Below are 23,282 nucleotides of genomic sequence, written 5' to 3'. Positions count from 1 at the left end.
GCGCGTGCAGAACGTTGGAAGAAGATGAAAAGGCCTGTACGAAGATCGATAACGTAACGAACGATTCGCCCGTAGGATTTGGTGGCGCCATCGAAGGCACAAACAGCGAAAGTGAAATCGTCCTACAACTCTGTCGGTAATGCGACAAATTAAACAATAAATTGTTTTTAAAAAAAATTGGATCCAATAGACAAACATACAGTGTATAATTCGAAAATATAATTGCGTGTCGATGTTATACATCCTATTTTATTTCAATCGCAAAATAACGATCAACATACTTATTAAAAAGAATAAAATGTAATAGATACTTGTAAAATGTCTATTTGTTGTTAAGAAAGTGTTTTAAAAAATTGTATTCAAACATTTCAGTAAAGAAGCGCATTTTACGATTCATATTTCGAAAAGTTTATACATGAGTTATAATGAATCTGCCTATACGCAAATATATTCTAAGTGACCTGTATAAAATATTTTTTGCCCAAAGAAAAAAAAATTGGGCGCTATTGTTAGCCGATAATTAGAAGATCTATGTTACCTACTTGTTAAGGTCACGTTGCAGCTCGCTTTGGTCACATATCTCTTTGGTCACTCTTACCTGCAACAGAAAGAAAACGGTGATAATCAGTCATGGTAATTAATGATGTGCTGTATATAATTTCGAGGCGAAGCCGGATCAAAGTTGTTTATGCCAAAAAGGATTAGTGAGCTGTTAAGTAACAGACGTCGATAAAAAGGGACTCTACTCGCGCTACGACGGAAGGGCATTTTCGTTATCAAATTTCCAACAGCCGTTTAACCCGCGAGCCTGCCGTTCGATATTGATTCCGAATGGCAAACTTTGTCACAAGTTGTCAATAACGGTGATTAATAATGCCTGTAACGTTGGTTCTCTGTTATAAAAATCAGTGAAAAAAAGTATTTGTAAAAGATGCCTGTTATTGTATAATAATTTAATTCAAATATAACATTTTTTTTTGGCTGACCAGCCGTTACTCGAGTTCTGCCAGTCGCTAGTTTTAATTATCCTTTTGCAATTAAGATCTCAGTACGTATATTGGAGGTATAAAAGTTTGCGCCGCCCGACTTTTCAGTTCTGCCTGTTTCTTTTTCGATCGACTACAGATGTGCAATAAGATCATCTGCAGATTTTGCTTAAAATGATCGATTTAAGTTAAATAAAATATCGCAAACGGACTTGTGTTTCGTCTATCCAAACAGCAGCTCGTTGTCGTAAGTCTGAAAAGACGCGTACGCGGTTTTCAGTAAAATAATTTCTATTAGAATGGTCGAATGTTCCACTGAAATGTAATGACGTTCATGTGCTTTCATTTATTCACGATTATACAATTTCGTTATGTCATTTGCGCATGTACGCATTGTGTACGCCATGCACACATTATACACAAGCTGCAGTTTTCCGTTTGATCGCTATTGAACGCTCGATACGTTCCGTATCGCGGCTCCGTCTTGTTCGGTGGAGCAGATGCCATTCGCAAAAGGAAACGCGATACACGAAACGCGTTCCGTTTATCGATGAAACCTTTCAGGACGTTTCGCTTTTGGCAGTATATTCCTCTTAATAAAAAAAAAAAATATAGGTATCAGAACTTCTATTGTCAAACCACCGCCGAGAAAAAACCCACACTCTGATCGATTTAAATTACCTTCCCATTTTGTCGCTCGCGCATAAACGAGTTCGCCTAAATGGACTTGGCGTGCAACCGGCGAAAACTGGATCGTCTTTGTTTACACGCGCGTGGGGAGTATTTCGGCGAGAGGGGAAGAGCGGGGGGTCCTGTTTGAGCGCCGAGCACGAGATGCGAGATGCGAGCGAAGATCGAGATTAGGCGGAGAACGACGCGAATCGGATGCGAAACGTCGTATATATGAATTGCCTATATATATTCCAAGGCGCAAGGCAACGTGCCAGTTCTGACGGTCTTTGAAAACGGTTACGGGTTTAACGCTGCCGAATGAATCGCGTAATCACAAGCAGCGAAATAGCACGATCGAAGGCCAAGCCTGTTTGTCAAAGTGAACATCGACCTGCGCAAAAGTCTTCAAAACGCAGCGCAGGCACGTCCTTGCATCGTCATATTATCCTTGGAAGAGATTTTCAAAAGTTTTCATCGATGATGAGTGTGAGATATCAAATTGATTATATGTTGCACATAAAGAGAAAATCTTATAAGATAAATAAATTGTAAGAGATTAATAAATAATAAAAACTAAATAATTAATTATCAGCTGAGAAACAACCGTCTACTGCAACCTTGAGAAATGCAAATATTTTCTCGAAACAGTATATAAATAATATTTTTTTATAATCCTCCTTGATTATTAATTTCATGCAGAAAGCGGAGCATATTAGGAATCCCTGACATTTATCTGTTAAAAGAGAATATACATTTATTAGTCACTTCTAAATGTTAATTATTCAGTTAAATGCGAGGTTAAATGTTTTTTGTCTCTTTTGAAAAAAGTGATGTCTGTCGCGACTTGCGGTCATTTAATAAATCTGTGATCGAAAAAACTATTCTAATTAAAAATGTATATATGTCCACAATTTGTCTAATATTTAGCTCGGTCAATAATCTATATCTACTGTTTAATATTCGGTTGATTACTCAAATTGTTTGAAATCACAATATCCTAATTAATTTAATTATATGTATATTTGTATCTCTCTCTCTCTCTCTCTCTCTCTCTCTCTCTCTCTCTTAGGAATAATACCATAGTATAACAATTCTTTGCATCTTTGAAAAATTAGTAAATTATTATCAGCATTAAATGGCTATATTGAATGATCAAAACTGGCAATAATTATACAAAGCACTTAGTATCCTGCTGATGTTTCGTTTTACAGGTAATTAGTAGACAGGATTAAACGATGATATGCGGAACAGCACGCGATCAGACTTCATTTATCAGCTTTGGCATTGATGACGATACTACTATATTTTTCCATCGTAATCGATGCCACGGTAAAGTTTCGATATAATGTACGAGATTGGAACACTGCAATCGAAAGCTAATGTGATATAATGTCGGTGTGATTACGCATAGTTATTATCCAATGCGCCTGAGCAACGTCGATTTCAAACCCAACCATGCACGATTTGACAAAATGAATTATAATATCCAAGTGGCATCGTAATTTCGAGAACAAACGCTGTCAATTTGAAGTGTGCTTTACGCGCTATGATCATCCGCATTCGGCAACGACACGAATGATGAATGATGACACGATTAAATTAAATCTAAAGAGAGGTTATCGAACTGTCATGGACATGCTAAAAGCATGTCGTTGCGTCATGTAACTTGTAGCGTATATGTAATATATGTTGTCTAAAATATTTTGATTAAAAGAATATTATTATTTTTGAAAGAATATGTTAATAAAAGAATAACAAAGTTTTAATAAAAAAATATGTGTGTGTATATATGTATGTATGTAAGTATATACAATATATACGTATACATATACATACATTTCGAAATTGTATAGAGTGCTGAGATAAAAGATATATATATATCACGTTTATTTGAGTAATTAATGAATGCTTTTAATGGACTGGAAGGATCGAACCGCTAAATATTCCGTCAACATTTATACTCTACTCGACTCGCGTTCATTTTCATTTCGCAACAGCGATGTACCCAATTATTCTGGTTGTTCATTATATCTTTAATCATCTTTCCACTACGAGTTAACCGTAATTCGTATCACGATTTTTAATGAATAACGCAATAGGATAGTTAATAATCATTATATTATGCATCAACGTGTTGCCTGCGTTCGTATTTAATATATACACACATACATAGCCTAAATTATACTGAATTCTGACTGATAACGTGCGGTGCGTTATTGCAGTGATAAATAAGCAAAAAAATAACGCTAGAAATAAGTATTAAGAATTTCACTCGTTATCGAAATTATAAAAAGTAGATATGAGAAGTAAGAAATTGAAAAATATTTCTGATTATTACACAAAATGATATGTATCTTTAATATATGTTTAATTACATTTAATGCACATAATTTAATTAGTAAAAAAAAATACTTAATATATAATTTAGCTTTAAACTGAGATCATCATCATTGATGTCAACGCAAGCGTCAATATTGCATATTACTCGAACATTATAACAGGATGCGCGACTCTGTCTCCGTAATAACGGAAATTAACTTCGTATTATCCAGTCGTCAAGCGTGAACCGAATGGAAATTAATTCCTCTCGGTTTACAATCAGAAAACTGATACCATACGCGACAAATGTTTATTACAGAGATAACGTCATTACAATAAAATTGAGACGCTTTTAATATAAAGAATATTTCCAGTACAACGAAATTTCTTTCAAAGTAGACTAATGTAATTTTAATCAAATATAGAAGTATGAAAAAATATCTATTTCCAAAACACACTTAATATATGTATAAATATATATACTTTCGAAATATATTTATATTTTTGTTTCATGTAATTATATCTTAATATGTTTACAAAATATGAGCTTTTCAGAAATCAAATTAACTTCGTAAGATAAAAAGTAGAGATTGTTATGATAAAGTTACAAATTAATTATGTACTCTGATATCAAGATAAACAAATTTGCGAAAAGTAAAGTTGATCAATTTGGCTTTCGAGAGACTCACATGTGTCACTTTTTTGTAGCAAAACTTTTAGTTAAAAAATCATTAAATGCAAATTAAAAAGTAACGATACCGTTTCACGTGTCCCGTATTTCACGTGATTGAATGTCGAACAGTTCGAAGGAGATTCGTATACGTGGATTAGTTCGCACTTAACTTTACGATTAATCTCGCGGCGTTCGATTTGTCACACTGCGCGATAAATCCCATTGACCTAAAATCGCGGTTCAACTCGCACTTCCGTCTCCGCGGAATTTGCATTTTGTGCTAGATCTCCGACCAATCCCTAATTACTATAGGCGCAATCGGCCGACACGCAACACGTGACCGCGTTAGCGTTCACTTTTTATGCGAGGGATAAACGAGTCCTCCTCCGCGAGAAGGGAGGGAACGAATCGACACGCCGAATGACGAACGCTGAAAAACGAGTGACATTTTACACAGGCAAACGTGGACGCTGACAGTCGCGGCAAAAAGAATCGCACGGACGTGCGGCGACATTTTCCACTGCGGTTATCGGATTGCCCGGCCGTTTCTACGTATGGAAACCCAGAGGTACTCTGGGTGGCCGCGCGACAGCTATTTTCCGAATACCATTGATTTACTTTCTTTTTTTTCAACGCTTAACTTTTTCACCGCACTTTATTCGATGAGAGGAGCCAAAAGAATTTTAGGAACGTTTGACGCACACGTAATGTCTCTCTATAATAATAGATCATTTTTTTCGGATAATAAAAGGACGAGACGAAATTAAACGATATGCTCTTTCCAACCAAATTAGTATTCTACAATCTGAACAACATAAAACACGTGAGTTTCAGAAGAAACCAAAGTAAGGCGCGCCTATAATATGCATATTTATTGTGTAACATCTAAAGGTTTTATAGAATCTCCGTAGTAATGTGTCTTATAAAGTAACTTGGGGAGAAAATGGATGGAGGTGGCATGGCGCAGCAACACAATGTCGTCTCATTCCTGTTCGAGGATTTTGATGAAGGATCACGCATCGAAATAAGAGAAAGTTGGAACTGGAGGGTAATCGGTCGTTGGAAACACAATTTGCTCGCAAACGGGCGAAGAACGACGAGTAAAGGGAGAACGATAAAGGCGCAAGTTGCCGAAAGTGGAAGGAACTTGCGTCGTCGTCCCTTGAGAGGCTGGCTGCCCCTCGAATTGTTAGAGCCATCAGATTCCTCGTCCGTTACATCCCGCCAGGTAATCCGACTGCGGTATATGCTGAGCTATAGAAAAGTTTTTAAATTACGAAAGCGCATCTGTGCGACCACTGCATGTCGAGCGCGATGCGAAGCACAGGGCATGTCAAATGACCCCCCGAAAGCAAAATTATATACTCCTAAAGAGAGTGACAATAGCGGAGTCTTATTGTACCATGTAATAAGGGTCATCCTTCGTTTCTTTCTCGTTTCAATAGCGTGTGAATTTTCCTTTTACATATCTATAATTTCTTCTCCATACTCGTAGATATTCGTAGAAAATGTTTGAAAGATAGAAACATGAAATAAGCGTAATTTCTTCTCGACCATGCAGGAATGCTTACCTATACTGATCCTTCTTCTGTTGGTATCAAATTTCTCACAATTTTATAGAATATTTAATTTTAAATAGTCATGCGACACTTATTAAACAAGAATTTAAACTTCGTTAAAAGTTGCTAGACGAATTTATATGATTTTCGACACGACACAAGTTGTAATATAATGACCTAGAGGAAAAAAATAATCGCGTAAAATTGAGTCGAAGTGATGAGCGATTTAAGCTATTGTCATAGTGTGATCGTTGCATAACGCCTGCATTTTATCAACAACGAACGATCGATCACCGCGGGTAAATTACGAAAAGCGGATATCCGCCGATAGCACGAGGACGTATACCAGCCTTCCCGGACAACATTGGAGGCCATCCATTTTTTTCTCGCGCGCGTTCCCTCTCTCACCACTCTCTCTACTTCGGAGCATCGGGTCAACTACCTCGACCTACGCATTACTAATACGCGTACGTACCTACTGGGTGTCGTTTCACGATTCAAGGCCTGGCCATTTAGCATCATTAACGCCGCCGTGCCTTGGAATCGAAGCGGACGCAAGAAGAATGACCCCTGACCATGACTGTCGTAGGAAAACAAACAAGTAGATTTTGACAGCAATCTAATGGTTGATATATATACGTATGAAGAAAAAACTTTGCACGGTATGAAAATCATAATTTGTATAATTCGATTTATATTTGGTACTATTACAGCACGCATTTGACATTTTAATCCAATAAGGAAGAAAATATCGATATTTTTAGCTTAAATGTATGAATATTTATTTCATTTAAAAACAATGTGGCATAGAAGTCGAACGTGTTTGGCATTAGATATGTGACAATGATATATACAAGCCGAGGACAGTACTTTAAATCTAACTGTAAAAAAATCACGAGGATCATGCACGGGGAGAGACAAATGGAACTTTTATAAAACTCAAATTAGCATAATAATGAAGTGTTAACACAAAATTCATCATTTTTGTCTCTTTTGTCTTATTCTTTATCTCTTAGCTCAGTGAGCAGCTCGGACATGGAGACAGCGAGCGCGTACTTTCTCGGGAGGATAAAAGCGTTAGCGAGCGGAAGATAAAACTTTCGGACCAATGAGTTCTTACCGCGGCCGGGGACGACGCGACGATACGCCGAGGAGAAAAGTATCTCGTTCGAGAAACGTGTTGCCGCTGACGAAGAACAATGCACACAAATCGTTCGTGCTTGTCAAGACAACTTTGTCTCGAGAGTTCACGCGGCAAGTGCACGCGGACGCCGGTGAGTAAGAGGAAGAAATAAGAGTTCGGCGAGTTGGTCGAGTCTGGGAACAAGTGAAGAAGAGGAGCGATTCTTCCATTACAAACCGCACGAGACCGTAACTTCCTTGCGAAAGCCTCGTGACTCTCGACTGTGAGTTTTCGAAACGTGTACGACAAGACGCGATGAAATAATTTCCGGACTGATCTTTTTTCCTCAATAACAGTAACGTTTTATGTTATTCCTCCTTTCAAAGGATTCTTCTTATGAGTAACATACCAAATTTAATGTTATTCCTTTCAAAAAATTCTTTTTATAAGTAACATACCGAATTTAATGTTCGTATTTATTGTTAAAAGTCCGTTTTTCAAATTTAATAAATGCGTTCTGATTCTTATTGAATCGTTCCTTCATCATTAAATCGTCATAAAAATAATATCCCCACATTTTATATTCAAATAATATATATGTTATTGCGGTATCGGAAACAGATTTAGTTTAAATGTACGTTATATAATTATATATATATATATATATATATATATAATATAATTATAAATTCTATACCATATCGATTAAATAATCCATCATAAATAAAAGAGATATTAAACGTATATTGCGCACACATTCGCGTATTTAATCTTATCTAGGCCAAAGAAGGCTTCTTTCGGACTGCAAGAGCTTCTAATACTTCTAAGAATAAAAGATGCATGACCGTAAGTCTTCCGAATCGATCGATTCGTCGTCCAATGGTTGTTGAAAGTGCTAAACACGTCGCATGTATCTATATATATCCCAAGCTTTAGGTAACGAATAACAGCAATTTTATATCGTAACGTCCCACGTCTATTCACGGCAAATAGAACAGATTGATGTCGCTGCGAAAAGAATTCCTAATTCCATAACGAGTCCGTAATAGGACTATTTTCTAAATATAATTCACACGATGATCGTCATCAAGTCCTCAATCCAAAGACTGGTTGGACGCATATCTCCATCCTTTTCTGTCCTGAGCTAACGTATGAATTTCCCTGAAAGTAGAGCATCCCACGTCTTGGACTATTTGCGAATAATAATCTGACCTGGCGGGTCTACATCTATATCTCTCATTATTCCTATTTTCGCCTCCAAATATGTCGCGAACTAATCCTTCGTGTCTCAGCGGATGTCCTACCCCATCCCTCCTACTCTATATTCTTTTCCGTATATTTCTCTTTCTTATTTTTTTCTAATACCTCCTTCCTTATTTGCCCTATTTGCCCATGATATTCTCATCCGTTTACTCGCGAGGTGTCAAAGTTATTTCAATCGATTTGAAATCTTTCCGAATGTTCATAATAGAAAAACTGACAAAAAACGGAATTACTCCGATCGGAATTATTCCGCTTCCAAATATAATAGCTGCCCTGGTTTCTAAATTTACCGTTCTCGAGTATAATGATTTTTTTTTGTTAAATGTAACTCGGCCCTGACGCTATTCTTTGTTTTATCGTGTACGATCGTGTACGATCGTGCTATGTTATATTTTCGAGATAAATCTGTACACACTAGGTATACGCACGCTCGCGTCTGCAGAGGTACAAGAATTTACGTTTATAATGCGTTTTTTATGCTATTTATAAAGCTACATAATAATGTTACAAAATAAATAATTTATGTATTCATATACAAGATGAACAATTATACCTAGCACAGAAAAGTCTTTATCGTGATAAAGTATATATTTTGTACATATTTAAGGAACTTAAGAACCAAAAAATTTTACCAGAATTCTTACTTTTGTTTTTATCGCTTCGCGTGTTCAAAGAATGATTGTTAATTTTTAACATTTTTTTATGCTTAATCGATAATTCCACTCTATTTTACCATTAATCGCTATAGAACTCTTCTTGAGGCTGATTAAGAACTCCATCGGAAAGCAGCCAGAACTCAATTATATTATTGAAAATGAAGTGCTAACTTTTCGCAGAGATGACAGAGGAAGTGTTAACTATATTCATCACGGGTTGCATTCGCGTTTCATACTGTATGATTACACCGCGGGTACACCCTTTTCTCCGCACATATCTCGACGCGAGGACGTCGCAATCATTGTGCGATTGCGTAATTATGAAAGCAAGGTTGCGCGATGACTCAATGAAAAGCCTAATACTTTATTAATGATACTGTATGATAATGCATGTATGTAGGCGCGAGCGTGTATTTCACGTTGTTGTTGTTTCTGTATAAAATGTCAGTCTCACGATTGATGCTGTCACCATAGGCAGCCGTAACTTGCCAATCTCCCTCTTTTCTCGGGATCGACGGAGTTATTCGAGGCCGTCGTTCTAATCGTTCTTTTTTGAATTACTCGACGCGAAAGGTCATTACCGTAATAAAAATTATTATCGTTTAAATATTAGCTTTATCTTACGTGTTCCTTGGAGACTCATTAGCGCTATATATCTTTCTATTTCGCGATAATAAAGTAAGTAAAGATTGCTCTGCAAACATACCTAACCTACAGCATATTACAATAAAATTGAAAAAATCTTCTCGTATACGCATTTTTCTTTTCATTTAAAACGTTAATGAATAATAGAGAATAATATGATAATATTTATCTCGGTTCGTTCTTTTAAAGATTTTATCATATACATAAAAAAAACACGCATTCATACTTTTAGAAATTATATTACCTAAGCGCGTTTACACACAAACAATATTTTCGTTTCAAATATTAAAACGTAAAACTCACTATTTTTCTGTTTTATCTTTACACAATTCGTTAACGTGTTGATAACTAAAATAACAAATCCATATTGCACGTATCTTTTATAACAGATAACAGTTCCGATTAACAAGACTCCCTCTTTTTCTTGAGGTATATATAGGTAATTGTAATGCAAATGTAATCTCATTTGATGCGGACAACAAACGCAGTGGAATATTCTTTTCCAAAAATGTAAATTTATTCTTCTTTCCATTGCGAGCCATATCGCGCTCTTTTCTCGGTGCGTAACATTTTCTCTCGTGGCGGTGCGAGTAAATATTTGTGTCGTCGTTGAATTAAAAACCGGTAAAGCGAGATCTGTGTGCGCTAGATGTCGATACGTTTGACTGTACCGATACCGGCTATCGCATTCATCATCGTATATTTACTGTTCGATCAGACGTGCACTCCATGTAGTTTTCGCAATTGTTCCCCTTAATTTATTATCCTTTTGTTGTGATCGTCCGCGTAGACGACGCTCTGAATTCCCAAACAGATCGGCAGCTTAAATTTATCTATGGTTTTTAAAGGCCGAACAAGCGTCAGCGACTGTATAGACACTATATATCGTCCGTTCGAACTTCCCAATAATCCTGACAAAGCCCCCAGAGGATTTGTCCAATATTTCAATCGGGATAATGATAATAGAGCTGCTTTTAAACGCGATGCAGCAAAGATTAAGTGAATTAAATTTTGTTGTCCGGCGATATTGGAGTGTTGTTGAAGTACTGATCATTGTAATCGTTCATGAAAATTTAAAAGTTCTAGAAGATTTACATAATGGCATTATACTGAATATAAGGTGAACGTGTTACAGCTTGAATCATATATGTGCTTCATATATGTACTTTGGACACTTGAATATCTTTTTTCCCTTCTATTGTGCATAATTTGTAAATAATAATATAAAAATAGAAAACATTGATGTCGAATGTTAAACATTATTGAATATCGTGTGTGTTCGTGCTCGTATAATCCATATGTTAATGGAAAAATAATTATTACCATAATTTAAATAATATTTCTTTAAAATTCTCGCGAATTTATACTCAATCTCACCCCCACATTGTTTAAAACAAGTGCGTGTATAATGAAAGATATAGATTACAGGCGAAAATAAAAATTCTAGTTGAATCGGAAATGCAATTGGCTAACAGCCAGATAAATTGTACGAAGTGCACCAAAGATGCAACATTCTCCGCCGCTATACGCCATCCGGAAGTCCGCTCCATGCTCCATGTAACACATTATACGAAGTCAGTTAAAACGCCGTTAAGAGCTAAAGTTTTCTCGCTATTGCAGTTCGCGAAATGACTTTTATTCCCGATTAAAGCTCAAACTCCGACGTATTTTTCCACGCTCGATGTCGCGACAGCGCGTGGCAAGCGTGAGAAAGAACGTCGCGGTAATAATCGTTGCACGCCCCGTTTACGTAAATAGTTTGCCTTGGACGTTACCGCGATAGGATTATTTATTATCCTTTTATGTACACGCATGTGTTGCACAGTGCGTACGCGGGAGTTGCGTAACGTTACAGGGACTGCGCCCTTCCTCCTATCCCTCCTCTTGCGCTTCTAGTATACACTTGCACCAACCAATTACATCAGGCTCTCTCGTCCTCTCTTCTTCGATTCGAGCAACTCACACATATATGTTAAGCGTACGCAAACAGATACGCACGTATAGAAGTCTGTCAACGTACGCGCATGCGTCTAGGATTACATGCTTAATTAATGATTCGATCGGCATGTTAAACGTTACGATCACGGCTGAACTCTGTAATTGCGGCGACATAATCGTGCCGATTGACATCGCCCAATCCAATAATTCATCAAATTACGAAATTATACACGAAATTGGAAATGCAAGTGTATAGTTGTACACACTTGTATATACACATACGCACAAAATGTAAATAACGCTTATACAAGATGCATGCAGGACAATAGAAATGACTTAGAAAAATGACTACGTCGGGCAAAGATTGTCAGATGTCTGGATTGACTATACGAAGTCTTATCGATAGCGATCGCTCAAGAAATCGCACGAAGTCTGCGACAAAACACGGCCGAATGGTTTTAGAAATGTTAGAGCCAAAGCACATATGACAGTCGTAGTCGTATACGTACAAGCTTTGGCGTATCCTGATCTGATCTGTCAGAGGTCGGGGACTACGACCGTATATACCTATCGCTACGCCATGTTATATATGCTTTGGCCCTTGTGCATTATATGAATACTCCCGCATAATTGTTTAAAAGTACTTTCTGAAATAATCGATTTCTATAACATTCTGCGAATCAAAGAAATTGATTTTCATAATAATATACTCAATTGGCAATTTTGTTTTCGCAATATATTTTTTAATATAATTCTAAGGTCAACAAGAAACAATGTCCTACCTACATATTACCTACTTGTGAAATAAGTGTTTGACTCAATAATATAATATAATCAAATTTTATATTTAAAAAATAAACTTTAATAAAAGACAGAAAAATGTCGCAATTCGCTGTCTTTTTTAAATCTATATCATTAAAAAATGTGCACGTGCATAAATGTACATTTTTTATGCAATGTAAAATAAGATCGATATATTCTTTTCACATTTTATTCGTCTATGGGCGCTTATATCTTAACTTACTTACGCTTGTGGTTAGGGTGCGCATAGGAAAGGCCCAAGGATAGTGAATCGCAAGAGGGTAGTCAATAGGAGACAGATATACATTATATACATATATTTACAGGTTATACATCTGTATGTGTGTCTGTGTGTACTCTATTGGTGGTGGTATGTCGATCGGCCGCCCCGGTGTTTCGCTTGCGTCCCCTGGTCCCTCAGCTTCTTCGGGCTCGTCTGCGTGGCCTGGTCTCGTAGCGCTGGTCGTCCTCTGCCGCAGGTGCACGGGGATGGCTTCGTTGACGGTGGCAAATTCTCCTTTTCGCCGGTGAGGTCCAGGAACGCCCCTGGCGTCGGTGGTCGGTCCGAGGTCGTCCGGCGGCTGACGCTTTTGCCGGGTTTCGTTGTGTTGGCCGGCGCGTCCGATAAAACGACCGGCCTTCGGCGTACGACAATCACACCAGGTGGAGGTACTGGCTCAACCGGGCGGATGAGCCTGGAGTAGGGATTGCTCCCTGGAAGCGGCGGCGGTGGCACGTACCTCGCGGGCCGGATACCGCGGGTATACGGCGTCCAAGCGCCGTATCTTTGGCGACTAGCGCCAAGGTGTGGCCGCGTGGAGGTGCCGTCTCGGCCCTTCCTGGCGGTAACCCGGAGCGGCGTTGGTCGCGTCTTGCGACGTATGGCCGGGTTATTTCCGTCCTCCGGAGGAGGAGGGGAAGGTCGCTCCTTTATTATCCGCGGCGTGGTGATGCTGGTGCTGGCGCGTGGATAATTGTCAGGCGACTAGCGCCTTCTCAGGGTCGAATCTGAGCTGTGTTTGCTGCGTCGCCTCCTTATATACCGTAGGCGACCGGAGCGCCGTCTGGCGGTATCGAGTGTCGTCGTTGTCGCCGTCGTCGCCTATTGGTGGGCGCGAGGCGCCGGCGTTTAACGCCTAGGAGTCGTTTGGGCGATTGACGCCGGAGGACTCGCGGCGATTGACGCCGTGGGCGCGAGGCGCCGGCGGTTAACGCCTAGGAGTCGTTTGGGCGATTGACGCCGGAGGACTCGCGGCGATTGACGCCGTGGGCGCGAGGCGCCGGCGGTTAACGCCTAGGAGTCGTTTGGGCGATTGACGCCGGAGGACTCGCGGCGATTGACGCCGAGGATTCCAGGCGATTTACGCCGAGAAGTTGTGGCGATTAACGCCGCGGGGTTACGAACTCTTCTTGCGCGAAGAGTTCTGTCTACTGATATCGGCGACTGGCGCCAAGGAACTGGTTTTGGGCTCCCGCTGAGCCTCCTATTATACTATGCCTGGTTGTAAATGAAACACGAGTTAGCCGCTCTCTTGATGCGGCGCGTAGCGGCGTCGCTGCGAACTTACCGTCGCGTCGGTAAGTCGGTGCGCTGCACAATTAGGTGCGCGAACGTGCTTTTTCGGTGGCGTAGACCGCCACATTACCCCCTTCGTTGTATTATGTTACCTGAAATCGCACGGTTTTGTGCGATACTCTGCCGCTTCGTGTTCTGACCTCCGTAGGTGCTGGAGTGTCAGGCTGAAGGTGCTGGAGCTTCTCTGGAGGTTTTTCGGTTTGCTCGTGATCTACCAGTATGTAGGCGGGTTTAAGACGGTCTGTTGTTACGTGGACGGACTTTCCGTTAATCCGTAACTTAAAGACCTTTTCGCCTCGGCTGAGGACTTCGTATGGGCCATCAAAGGTGGGTTGCAGAGCCCGCGTTGGTGCGTCGTGCCTGAGGAACACATGTGAGGAGCTTTCAAGATTTTTATGCTCGAATGTAGCGGGCGAACCGTGCCTCTTGATTGGTTGTGGCCGTAGACTTTGCATCGTTTGTCTGAGTTTTTGGATGAAGTCGTTTGTATCAATTGGTTGTGGAGTTTCTTGTAGAAATTCTCCCGGAAGTCTCAATGTCTCTCCGTAGACGAGTTCCGCGGGAGTTGCGTGGAGATCTTCCTTGAATGCTGCTCGGATGCCCATCATGACGACGGGTAATACTTCGGTCCAAGCTTCCGTTGCGTGGCATTTGATGGCCGTTTTAATCTGCCGATGCAGGCGTTCGACCATGCCGTTGGCTGCGGGGTGATAGGCTGTCGTGTGTATATGCGTAGTGCCTGTGAGCCTTGTAAGCTGACGGAACAGGTCGGCTTCAAATTGCCTCCCCTGATCCGTAGTGACCCGCGTAGGTGTGCCGAATCTCGTAATCCAGTGTGTAAAGAGATTCTGGGCGACTGTTTCTGCAGTAATGTCTGTAACCGGTATGGCTTCAGGCCATTTGGTGAACCGGTCAATAATTGTAAGGCAGTATCGGTAGCCTCTTGAGACAGGTAATGGTCCGACGAGGTCCATATGAATATGCTCGAACCGTCGTGTGGGGCCGATGAATTGTCCGAGAGGCGATCGGTTGTGCCTATGAACTTTCGATTTTTGGCAGGCGAGACATGCTCGTGCCCACTCTTGGCAGTCGGCTTTAATGCGTGGCCAGACGTACCTCTGTGCGACTAATTTTGCTGTCGCTTTAACTCCTGGATGCGATAAGCTGTGCAATGACTGGAACACTTGTCTCCTGAATTGTTGCGTAACGAAGGGACGTGCTATTGGGGTTGACGTGTCGCAGTACAGTGCTGCACTGGTTCCAGGTATCAGAATCTTAGTGAGCTTGAGCGAAGAGTTCCCTTGTAATAGGTCTTGGACCTCGGTATCCTCCTCCTGTGCTCTGGATAGATCCTCTAGGTTGATTGCTGCGTGGATCTCTTCGATCCTTGAGAGGGCATCAGCGACGACGTTATCTTTGCCTGAGATATGGCGTATATCGGTGGTGAACTGACCAATGTATTGTAAGTGTCGTGCTTGCCTGGGAGAGCTGTGCAGCAGATCCTGCTGGAAAGCGTATGTGATCGGTTTATGGTCAGTGAAGACCGTGAAGAGCCTTCCTTCTAGCATGTGCCGGTAGTGTTTGATGGCGGCGTAGATTGCTAGTAACTCCCTGTCGTATGGGCTGTATTTCCTCTGAGCCGGATTCAGCTTTTTACTGAAAAAGGCTAGTGGTTGCCATTCTGTTCCGTCCCGCTGCTGAATAACTGCTCCGATGGCTGTATCGGATGCGTCAGTTGTAAGGATGATTTCTGCCTCCGGCTTCGGGTGAGCCAACATAGTTGCACGAGACAGGCTGTCCTTACATTTTTCGAAGGCTGCTTCTAATTCAGCGTTCCAAGTTATTGGAGCCTTCTTTTTCGTTTTCGGGCCGCCAAGTAAGCCATTTAGAATTGCTTGATCCTTGGCGGCTTCGGGGATGAATCTGCGGTAAAAATTTAGGGTTCCCAGGAATCGTCGGAGTTGTTGGACGTCCTCCGGTTTCGAAAACTTCTTGATCGCTTCAATCCTCTCTGGCGGAGGTCGTGTGCCCTTTTCTGAGACCTCGTAGCCGAGAAACAGGACCTTTTTCGCGCCGAAGACGCATTTGGCAGGATTTAGAATGATACCGTATTCTTGCAGTTTTTTAAATAATATGCGTAAATGCTCTTTGTGCTCTTCTTCATTTTTGGACGCGACGAGGACATCGTCAATATAATCGTAGCAGAAATCCAGGTCCTTTGTGACTTCGTGGATGAAGCGTTGAAAAGTTTGTGCGGCATTGCGTAACCCGAATGGCATGAAAAGAAACTCGAACAAACCGAAGGGCGTGGTTATAGCCGTCTTCGGAATGTCGTCCGGGTTAACGGGTATTTGGTTATATGCTCGCACAAGATCTAATGTTGAGAAGATCTTTTTCCCGTGTAACGATTGCGAGAAGTCTTCTATATGTGGGATCGGATATCGATCCGGTACCGTTCGTGCATTGAGCCCCCTGTAATCTCCACAAGATCTCCAGGAGTTGCCTTTCTTAGGTACCATGTGTAGCGGTGCTGACCATGGGCTTTTTGAAGGTCGTATGATCCCTTCTTGTAGCAAGAGATCGATCTCGGCCCTGGCTGCTTTTAATTTGTCAGGAGCTAACCGACGGGGACGGCATGCTGCTGGCGGGCCATCCGTGATTTTGATATGATGCAGTGTGGCGTGTTTTACCGTACGCGTCTTGGTAGTAGCCTTTGTAATCTCTGGAAATTCTGCCAAGATTCGGTGGTATTCGTTTTCGATTGCCAACACTCTGATCGATTCTGCAGCCCCTCTTTCTGCCGTGCCTTTTATGCGTAGACTCGTCCTACCATCGAGAAGGATGCCTTTTTGTAGGTCCGGTAGGAGATGATAGTGGGCGAGAAAATCGGCTCCGATGATGGGCTGTGTGACATTAGCGACGATGAAACGCCATGGGAATGCACGTCGTAACCCAAGATCTGGCTGTAATGTGGTCGAGCCGTATGTAGTGATTGTCGAGCCGTTAGCGGCGTAGAGTTCGTAGGTTGTAGGCGCGATGTATCCTGCTGTCATAGAGCGAGGGAATACACTCACGTCTGATCCTGTATCGATTAGGAACCGCTTTTTAGTTTCTCTGCATGTGACGAATAGGCGGCGAGGGCTTGGGGCTGGTCTACTGGCCGCCATCAGTGACCGCCCTGGTCTTTTTCCGACTTGTAGGTGCACGGCTGCGTGCATTTCTTCGCCTTTTCACCAAATCGGTTATGGTAATAGCAATGTTTGTCGTTTTTATCGTCCTTCTTTTCCTTGGACGTTCCGCGGTTGCGGCTTTGGCTGCGGCTTCGGCTTCGACTTCTGTCGTTACCGCGTTGCCGAGATTTATCCCTCGAAAGTCGCGTGGAGAGCTGAGCGACTTGTTTTGTCAAAGCCTGGATTTGTGCCTCCAGTGATTCTTTCGGGACTGCTGATGTAGCTGTGGCTGCTACAACGGCCTTGTTGGTCATTTCGTGGATGCGATCGGCCTGTTCAGCTACGCTGTTAAGGGGATCTTCGGCTCGAGTGGCTAGCACAGTCTGCATTGTTGTAGGCAGTCTTCCGAGCCAGAGAGTACGCAGCAGACTGTCGGGTATGTTTTCACCCGCTAGTGTACGGAGATGTCGCAGGAATTGAGTCGGTCTGCGATCTCCTAATTCTTCGTGCTCCAAGAGTTGACGTGTACGCTGCTCTTGGGAAACAGACATTCGCTGTATAAGAGCTCTCTTGACAGTCCCGTATTTGTCAGCTTCGGGGGGCTGTGTGATGACGTCTTTGATCTCTTTTATTTGACGAGAGTCCAGTTGTGAGATGGCGTATGAGTACTTTGTAGAATCTTGAGTTACGCCACTGAGGACGAATTGTCCTTCCAGTTGTGCGAACCATAGCTCGGGTTCGTCACTCCAAAACGGAGGTATGCGTATTGCGACTTTGCTCACGCTTTCCTCGGTTATCTGTATTCTTCCGTTGCCTCCCGTTGCCATTGTACTACCTTTGCGATCACGTCGGGGTCACCAATTTATGGGCGCTTATATCTTAACTTACTTACGCTTGTGGTTAGGGTGCGCATAGGAAAGGCCCAAGGATAGTGAATCGCAAGAGGGTAGTCAATAGGAGACAGATATACATTATATACATATATTTACAGGTTATACATCTGTATGTGTGTCTGTGTGTACTCTATTGGTGGTGGTATGTCGATCGGCCGCCCCGGTGTTTCGCTTGCGTCCCCTGGTCCCTCAGCTTCTTCGGGCTCGTCTGCGTGGCCTGGTCTCGTAGCGCTGGTCGTCCTCTGCCGCAGGTGCACGGGGATGGCTTCGTTGACGGTGGCAAATTCTCCTTTTCGCCGGTGAGGTCCAGGAACGCCCCTGGCGTCGGTGGTCGGTCCGAGGTCGTCCGGCGGCTGACGCTTTTGCCGGGTTTCGTTGTGTTGGCCGGCGCGTCCGATAAAACGACCGGCCTTCGGCGTACGACGATCACACTAGGTGGAGGTACTGGCTCAACCGGGCGGATGAGCCTGGAGTAGGGATTGCTCCCTGGAAGCGGCGGCGGTGGCACGTACTTCGCTGGCCGGATACCGCTGGTATACGGCGTCCAAGCGCCGTATCTTTGGCGACTAGCGCCAAGGTGTGGCCGCGTGGAGGTGCCGTCTCGGCCCTTCCTGGCGGTAACCCGGAGCGGCGTTGGTCGCGTCTTGCGACGTATGGCCGGGTTATTTCCGTCCTCCGGAGGAGGAGGGGAAGGTCGCTCCTTTATTATCCGCGGCGTGGTGATGCTGGTGCTGGCGCGTGGATAATTGTCAGGCGACTAGCGCCTTCTCAGGGTCGAATCTGAGCTGTGTTTGCTGCGTCGCCTCCTTATATACCGTAGGCGACCGGAGCGCCGTCTGGCGGTATCGAGTGTCGTCGTTGTCGCCGTCGTCGCCTATTGGTGGGCGCGAGGCGCCGGCGTTTAACGCCTAGGAGTCGTTTGGGCGATTGACGCCGGAGGACTCGCGGCGATTGACGCCGTGGGCGCGAGGCGCCGGCGGTTAACGCCTAGGAGTCGTTTGGGCGATTGACGCCGGAGGACTCGCGGCGATTGACGCCGTGGGCGCGAGGCGCCGGCGGTTAACGCCTAGGAGTCGTTTGGGCGATTGACGCCGGAGGACTCGCGGCGATTGACGCCGTGGGCGCGAGGCGCCGGCGGTTAACGCCTAGGGGTTATGAACTCTTCTTGCGCGAAGAGTTCTGTCTACTGATATCGGCGACTGGCGCCAAGGAACTGGTTTTGGGCTCCCGCTGAGCCTCCTATTATACTATGCCTGGTTGTAAATGAAACACGAGTTAGCCGCTCTCTTGATGCGGCGCGTAGCGGCGTCGCTGCGAACTTACCGTCGCGTCGGTAAGTCGGTGCGCTGCACAATTAGGTGCGCGAACGTGCTTTTTCGGTGGCGTAGACCGCCACACGTCTAATTTCAGTATTTACTCCGGTATATCGAAGTCGGGAGTTATACGAGAAAGATCTATATCGAACAGAAGCTAAAACACATGCACGTATGTGCACCGAAAAGTTATACACTAATACTATATTATCGCTCGGAAATCATAAAACGCGCCATTACGATCGGCATAATGCACAAAAATTACCGTTTTGCGTTGCACATTACCGAATTTTGTAGCCCACGCGGGTGGTGTAAAGTGGTGAGGAGTTTGAGTCACGTGCGCCATCGTTAATAGCGGGCTAGCATAATAGCGAGCTTACAATGCAGAAGTTAAACGCGAAATTACCATAAATTCAAATTTTATGTATCGCGTTAACAACACATCGACAAATCGTAAAAGTAAAATGTTATTGCTATGACATATAAAAAGAGTGTTTATATATCAAAATTTTTTTATTCTCATATTATAATAAAATCTATCTATTCTTCCCCTTTTTTTTATCAGGTTTCTAAATCACAAAACGACTAAGAAATAAAAATGTGAACAATTTAGTATATCATTTAAATTTACTTATTAATTTTTAATCGGTCTAAAAATTAATTTAATAGATATAGAGTATTTAATTATTTAGACAATTTAGAGCAAATTAATCAAACTCGAATCGTAAATAATTCCGTCTAATAAATAATTTCTTTGTCAGTAACAAAAGAAAACTGTCACCCAGAGAAAACAATTTCTGTCATATTATATTAATATGTCGATATTTTAATCATAGATGACGTTATCTATACCACAGACATATTATTCTATAGCAAATAATTTGTCGTTTATGACAAGCACGGTAGCAAGTTCAGCTAATCTCTAATATGGCATATTTAAACTTCTCCATCACGGATATCAACAAAACTATATAACTTAATCAAGGTCCATAACGATTTGCATATTGTTCGAGAAAGATAGCTTTATTATATCGCGAAAAGGAATATAGCAGGTTGCAAGCACGAACTTTTGTTAGAAGTGCGAGATGTCTACGAGCGCGTCGTGAATATTTATGGGACACCGTTGTTTATGAGCGACGCGTCTCTTGCTTCATGGATGAATATACTTCAGAAGCATCAAATTCTGCCTTCTTTGCAGTTTTGGCGAAGACATCGCAAAAGATTAGAAAAGTTTGAGTTGGCACATGCATTTAAACAGCCATAACTTCTACGATTTTTTTTACCTTCTCTTAAGGAAAACGCGAAGCATGACGACATTGTTGCGTTATTTGCATCAACATGAGTTATATTTGAATGTTATTTAAACATTCAAAAGATATATTAAATATGTATTATATAGATTATTTTAATCGATTGAAAAAAATATATATTTAAATTAATTAATTTAAAGAATTTTTAAAGTTTATGTTATTACTTCAAATTTTGTGTATTTTTTAGGGTCTACGTTATGAAAATATTACTATAAGTTACGCTAAAAAAAAAAAATGATAAGAATAAACTTCGTTTAAATTTCGTTCCTAATATACATGAAGATAGTGAGCATCGCGGCGACGAATATCATTCGTATGACTGCATTTGCGTATATATTCCTACGTCGTCATATTTACGTACAGAAATCCGAGCGTGCTAAATGAGTGAACGCGCGCACGGTAACACCACGCGTTATGTAACTGTCTTAATTGCGCGAAAGTATTCAATATATGAAAATATCATGCTCGACGTGAAATACGTCGTCACCCCGGGCAGTGTCCACGATTACGGAATTCAAGCCGGTAGACGAGGATCTTCTTAGCATCCAGTAACTTTATTTTTGCCTCGCTTCTTTCTCTCTCATCGTCGGAAGGTGCTTCGTATGCAAATGGAACGTTACGTCGTTGTATGTATTAAACTAAAGAATAAAATAGAGAACGTAAGGACGTCCGGGCAAAGCGAATGACATTTTTCGCTCTTCTCCTGTCTCGTGACTCATTTATATGTATCGATTCCGAGAGATAAAAAACTGTAGGTAGACGATACCGCGTAAATGATAAAACAAGATGTAACTCGAGACACTTGAGTCGCAGCAGTTTATGCTAAAATATCAATTATTACATTATAAATAGAGTAAACTCGGATAAGGATGGCCATATAAAAGAAAGATGGCCAACCCATGTTCTATCAATCTAACTCATCATCTTAGTATCGAATGAACATGGGTTGGCCATTTTTTCCTCCATGCATGGCCATCTTACCCGAGTTTACCCTATAAAATTCATAAATGAAATAAAAATGTTCAATTTATAAATATAGAATTTCAACCCTTTCGGTTCTATTTAGTTTCATAAGGATATAACAATAACCTAATGCACACATCACAAAATTGCAACATATCAGAAAATCTTAATTTATACCTACATTAAAATTTTGTTTTCTTTTCTGTATATACTAAATATTTAAACGCCAATATATATGTATATGCCAAGTAAAAAGAACATTATTATAAATACAAGTCTCATTACTATGATTCTCTCGCTATATTCAATTACACGCTTGCTGTTCATCAAAGTAACATCTTTTAACAAACTTTCCGTTGAAACTTCTTAACAGGGGAAATATTAATATATTTCCCCCCTGGCTTACTATACCTTTCTTGATCAGATAACTGAAAGAATCTTGTTAATTCATTTTCCACGCGAGGCTGGAAACTCAGCGGATACGAGACAAGACAGATGCGATAAAACGCGGGGGATGGAGATCCCAGTCGGATGGCTCGTCGGAACAATGCAAAAAACTTATTCCGATTCGAATCGCGACGACCTCGTAACATAAACTCGAAACTTCCGGCAGGAATTGCGTAATTATCGCAGGGACAGCAATACCATAGTGGTAAAAGAGATCTCTTTCTCTCTCTCTCTCTCTCCCTCTCGTCTGCGCAAATTCCCACCCTCGTGAACAAACTATTGACATGCAGATATCGAAAAAGGCACATCGACATATTCGTTCGATACTCTTACTCCAGATATTCATATTCACTTCGGATACATCAAGAGAGATATCGATATTGTGAATTATTGAGTACTTTTGAAACGTCTCTGTAACGTCATTCTAATGCTAAAGCGAAAACCTTTCAGAAAGCGAAACGACCGTCACAATAGAAAAGCGTGTGCTCGTAAAAATAATTCAGATTTGTACGCTGTTTGTCAAAAGAATTGCGTTTGGTGCGTTTGTATATATTAAAAGTTCATTAATATTTATCGTATCGTTGAAGAATGCTAGTTTAAACTTCCTAACTGGAAGTCCCGAGATAGTATTTTAAACAAACTTGAGTCTTAATAAATCCTTCTCTAGTTTTCCACAAACTTTTAATTAATGTAATAGTACCAATTTAAAAAAAAAAAAAAATCAGTCTTTCATTTTCACAGAGCTATTTTTGTTTTTGATATCGTTATAAAAAAAAATTAATTGCAAATATAAAATTATGAATAGAAATAAAATTGTTTGTTCTGCCAATAATGATTAAACCAGAAAAGTTTATTATTCTCGAATACAATTGGCAATACGTATATTGAAACGTTACGACGGACGTTTCGACCCTTAGAATTGGGTCCTTCTTAAGCAATCTGGTAAACTAATCTTTGTCACGAACTTAAATATCT

The 23,282-nt window shown here is 41.4% G+C and overlaps 1 protein-coding gene across 1 annotated transcript; it reads right to left on the bottom strand.

Moving 5' to 3' along the window:
• Positions 1-17,377: 17,377 nt before the first annotated feature.
• LOC143900643 (uncharacterized) lies at positions 17,378-18,208 on the bottom strand. Its single transcript, XM_077412243.1, has one exon. The coding sequence runs from the start codon at positions 18,206-18,208 to the stop codon at positions 17,378-17,380; it is 831 nt and encodes a 276-aa protein (XP_077268369.1).
• Between the last annotated feature and the right edge of the window lie 5,074 nt (positions 18,209-23,282).

Source organism: Temnothorax americanus, unplaced genomic scaffold (assembly GCF_048541705.1).
Source record: "Temnothorax americanus isolate GAGA-0224 unplaced genomic scaffold, ASM4854170v1 Scaffold3, whole genome shotgun sequence".
NCBI lineage: Eukaryota > Metazoa > Arthropoda > Insecta > Hymenoptera > Formicidae > Temnothorax > Temnothorax americanus.
Note: the sequence above shows the minus strand (reverse complement) of the source record. Positions and strands in the feature narration are given on the sequence as shown.

Coding starts and splice junctions, on each gene's coding strand:
- LOC143900643 (XM_077412243.1), bottom strand. CDS start 18,208: ATGGCAACGGGAGGCAACGGAAGAATACAGATAACCGAGGAAAGCGTG.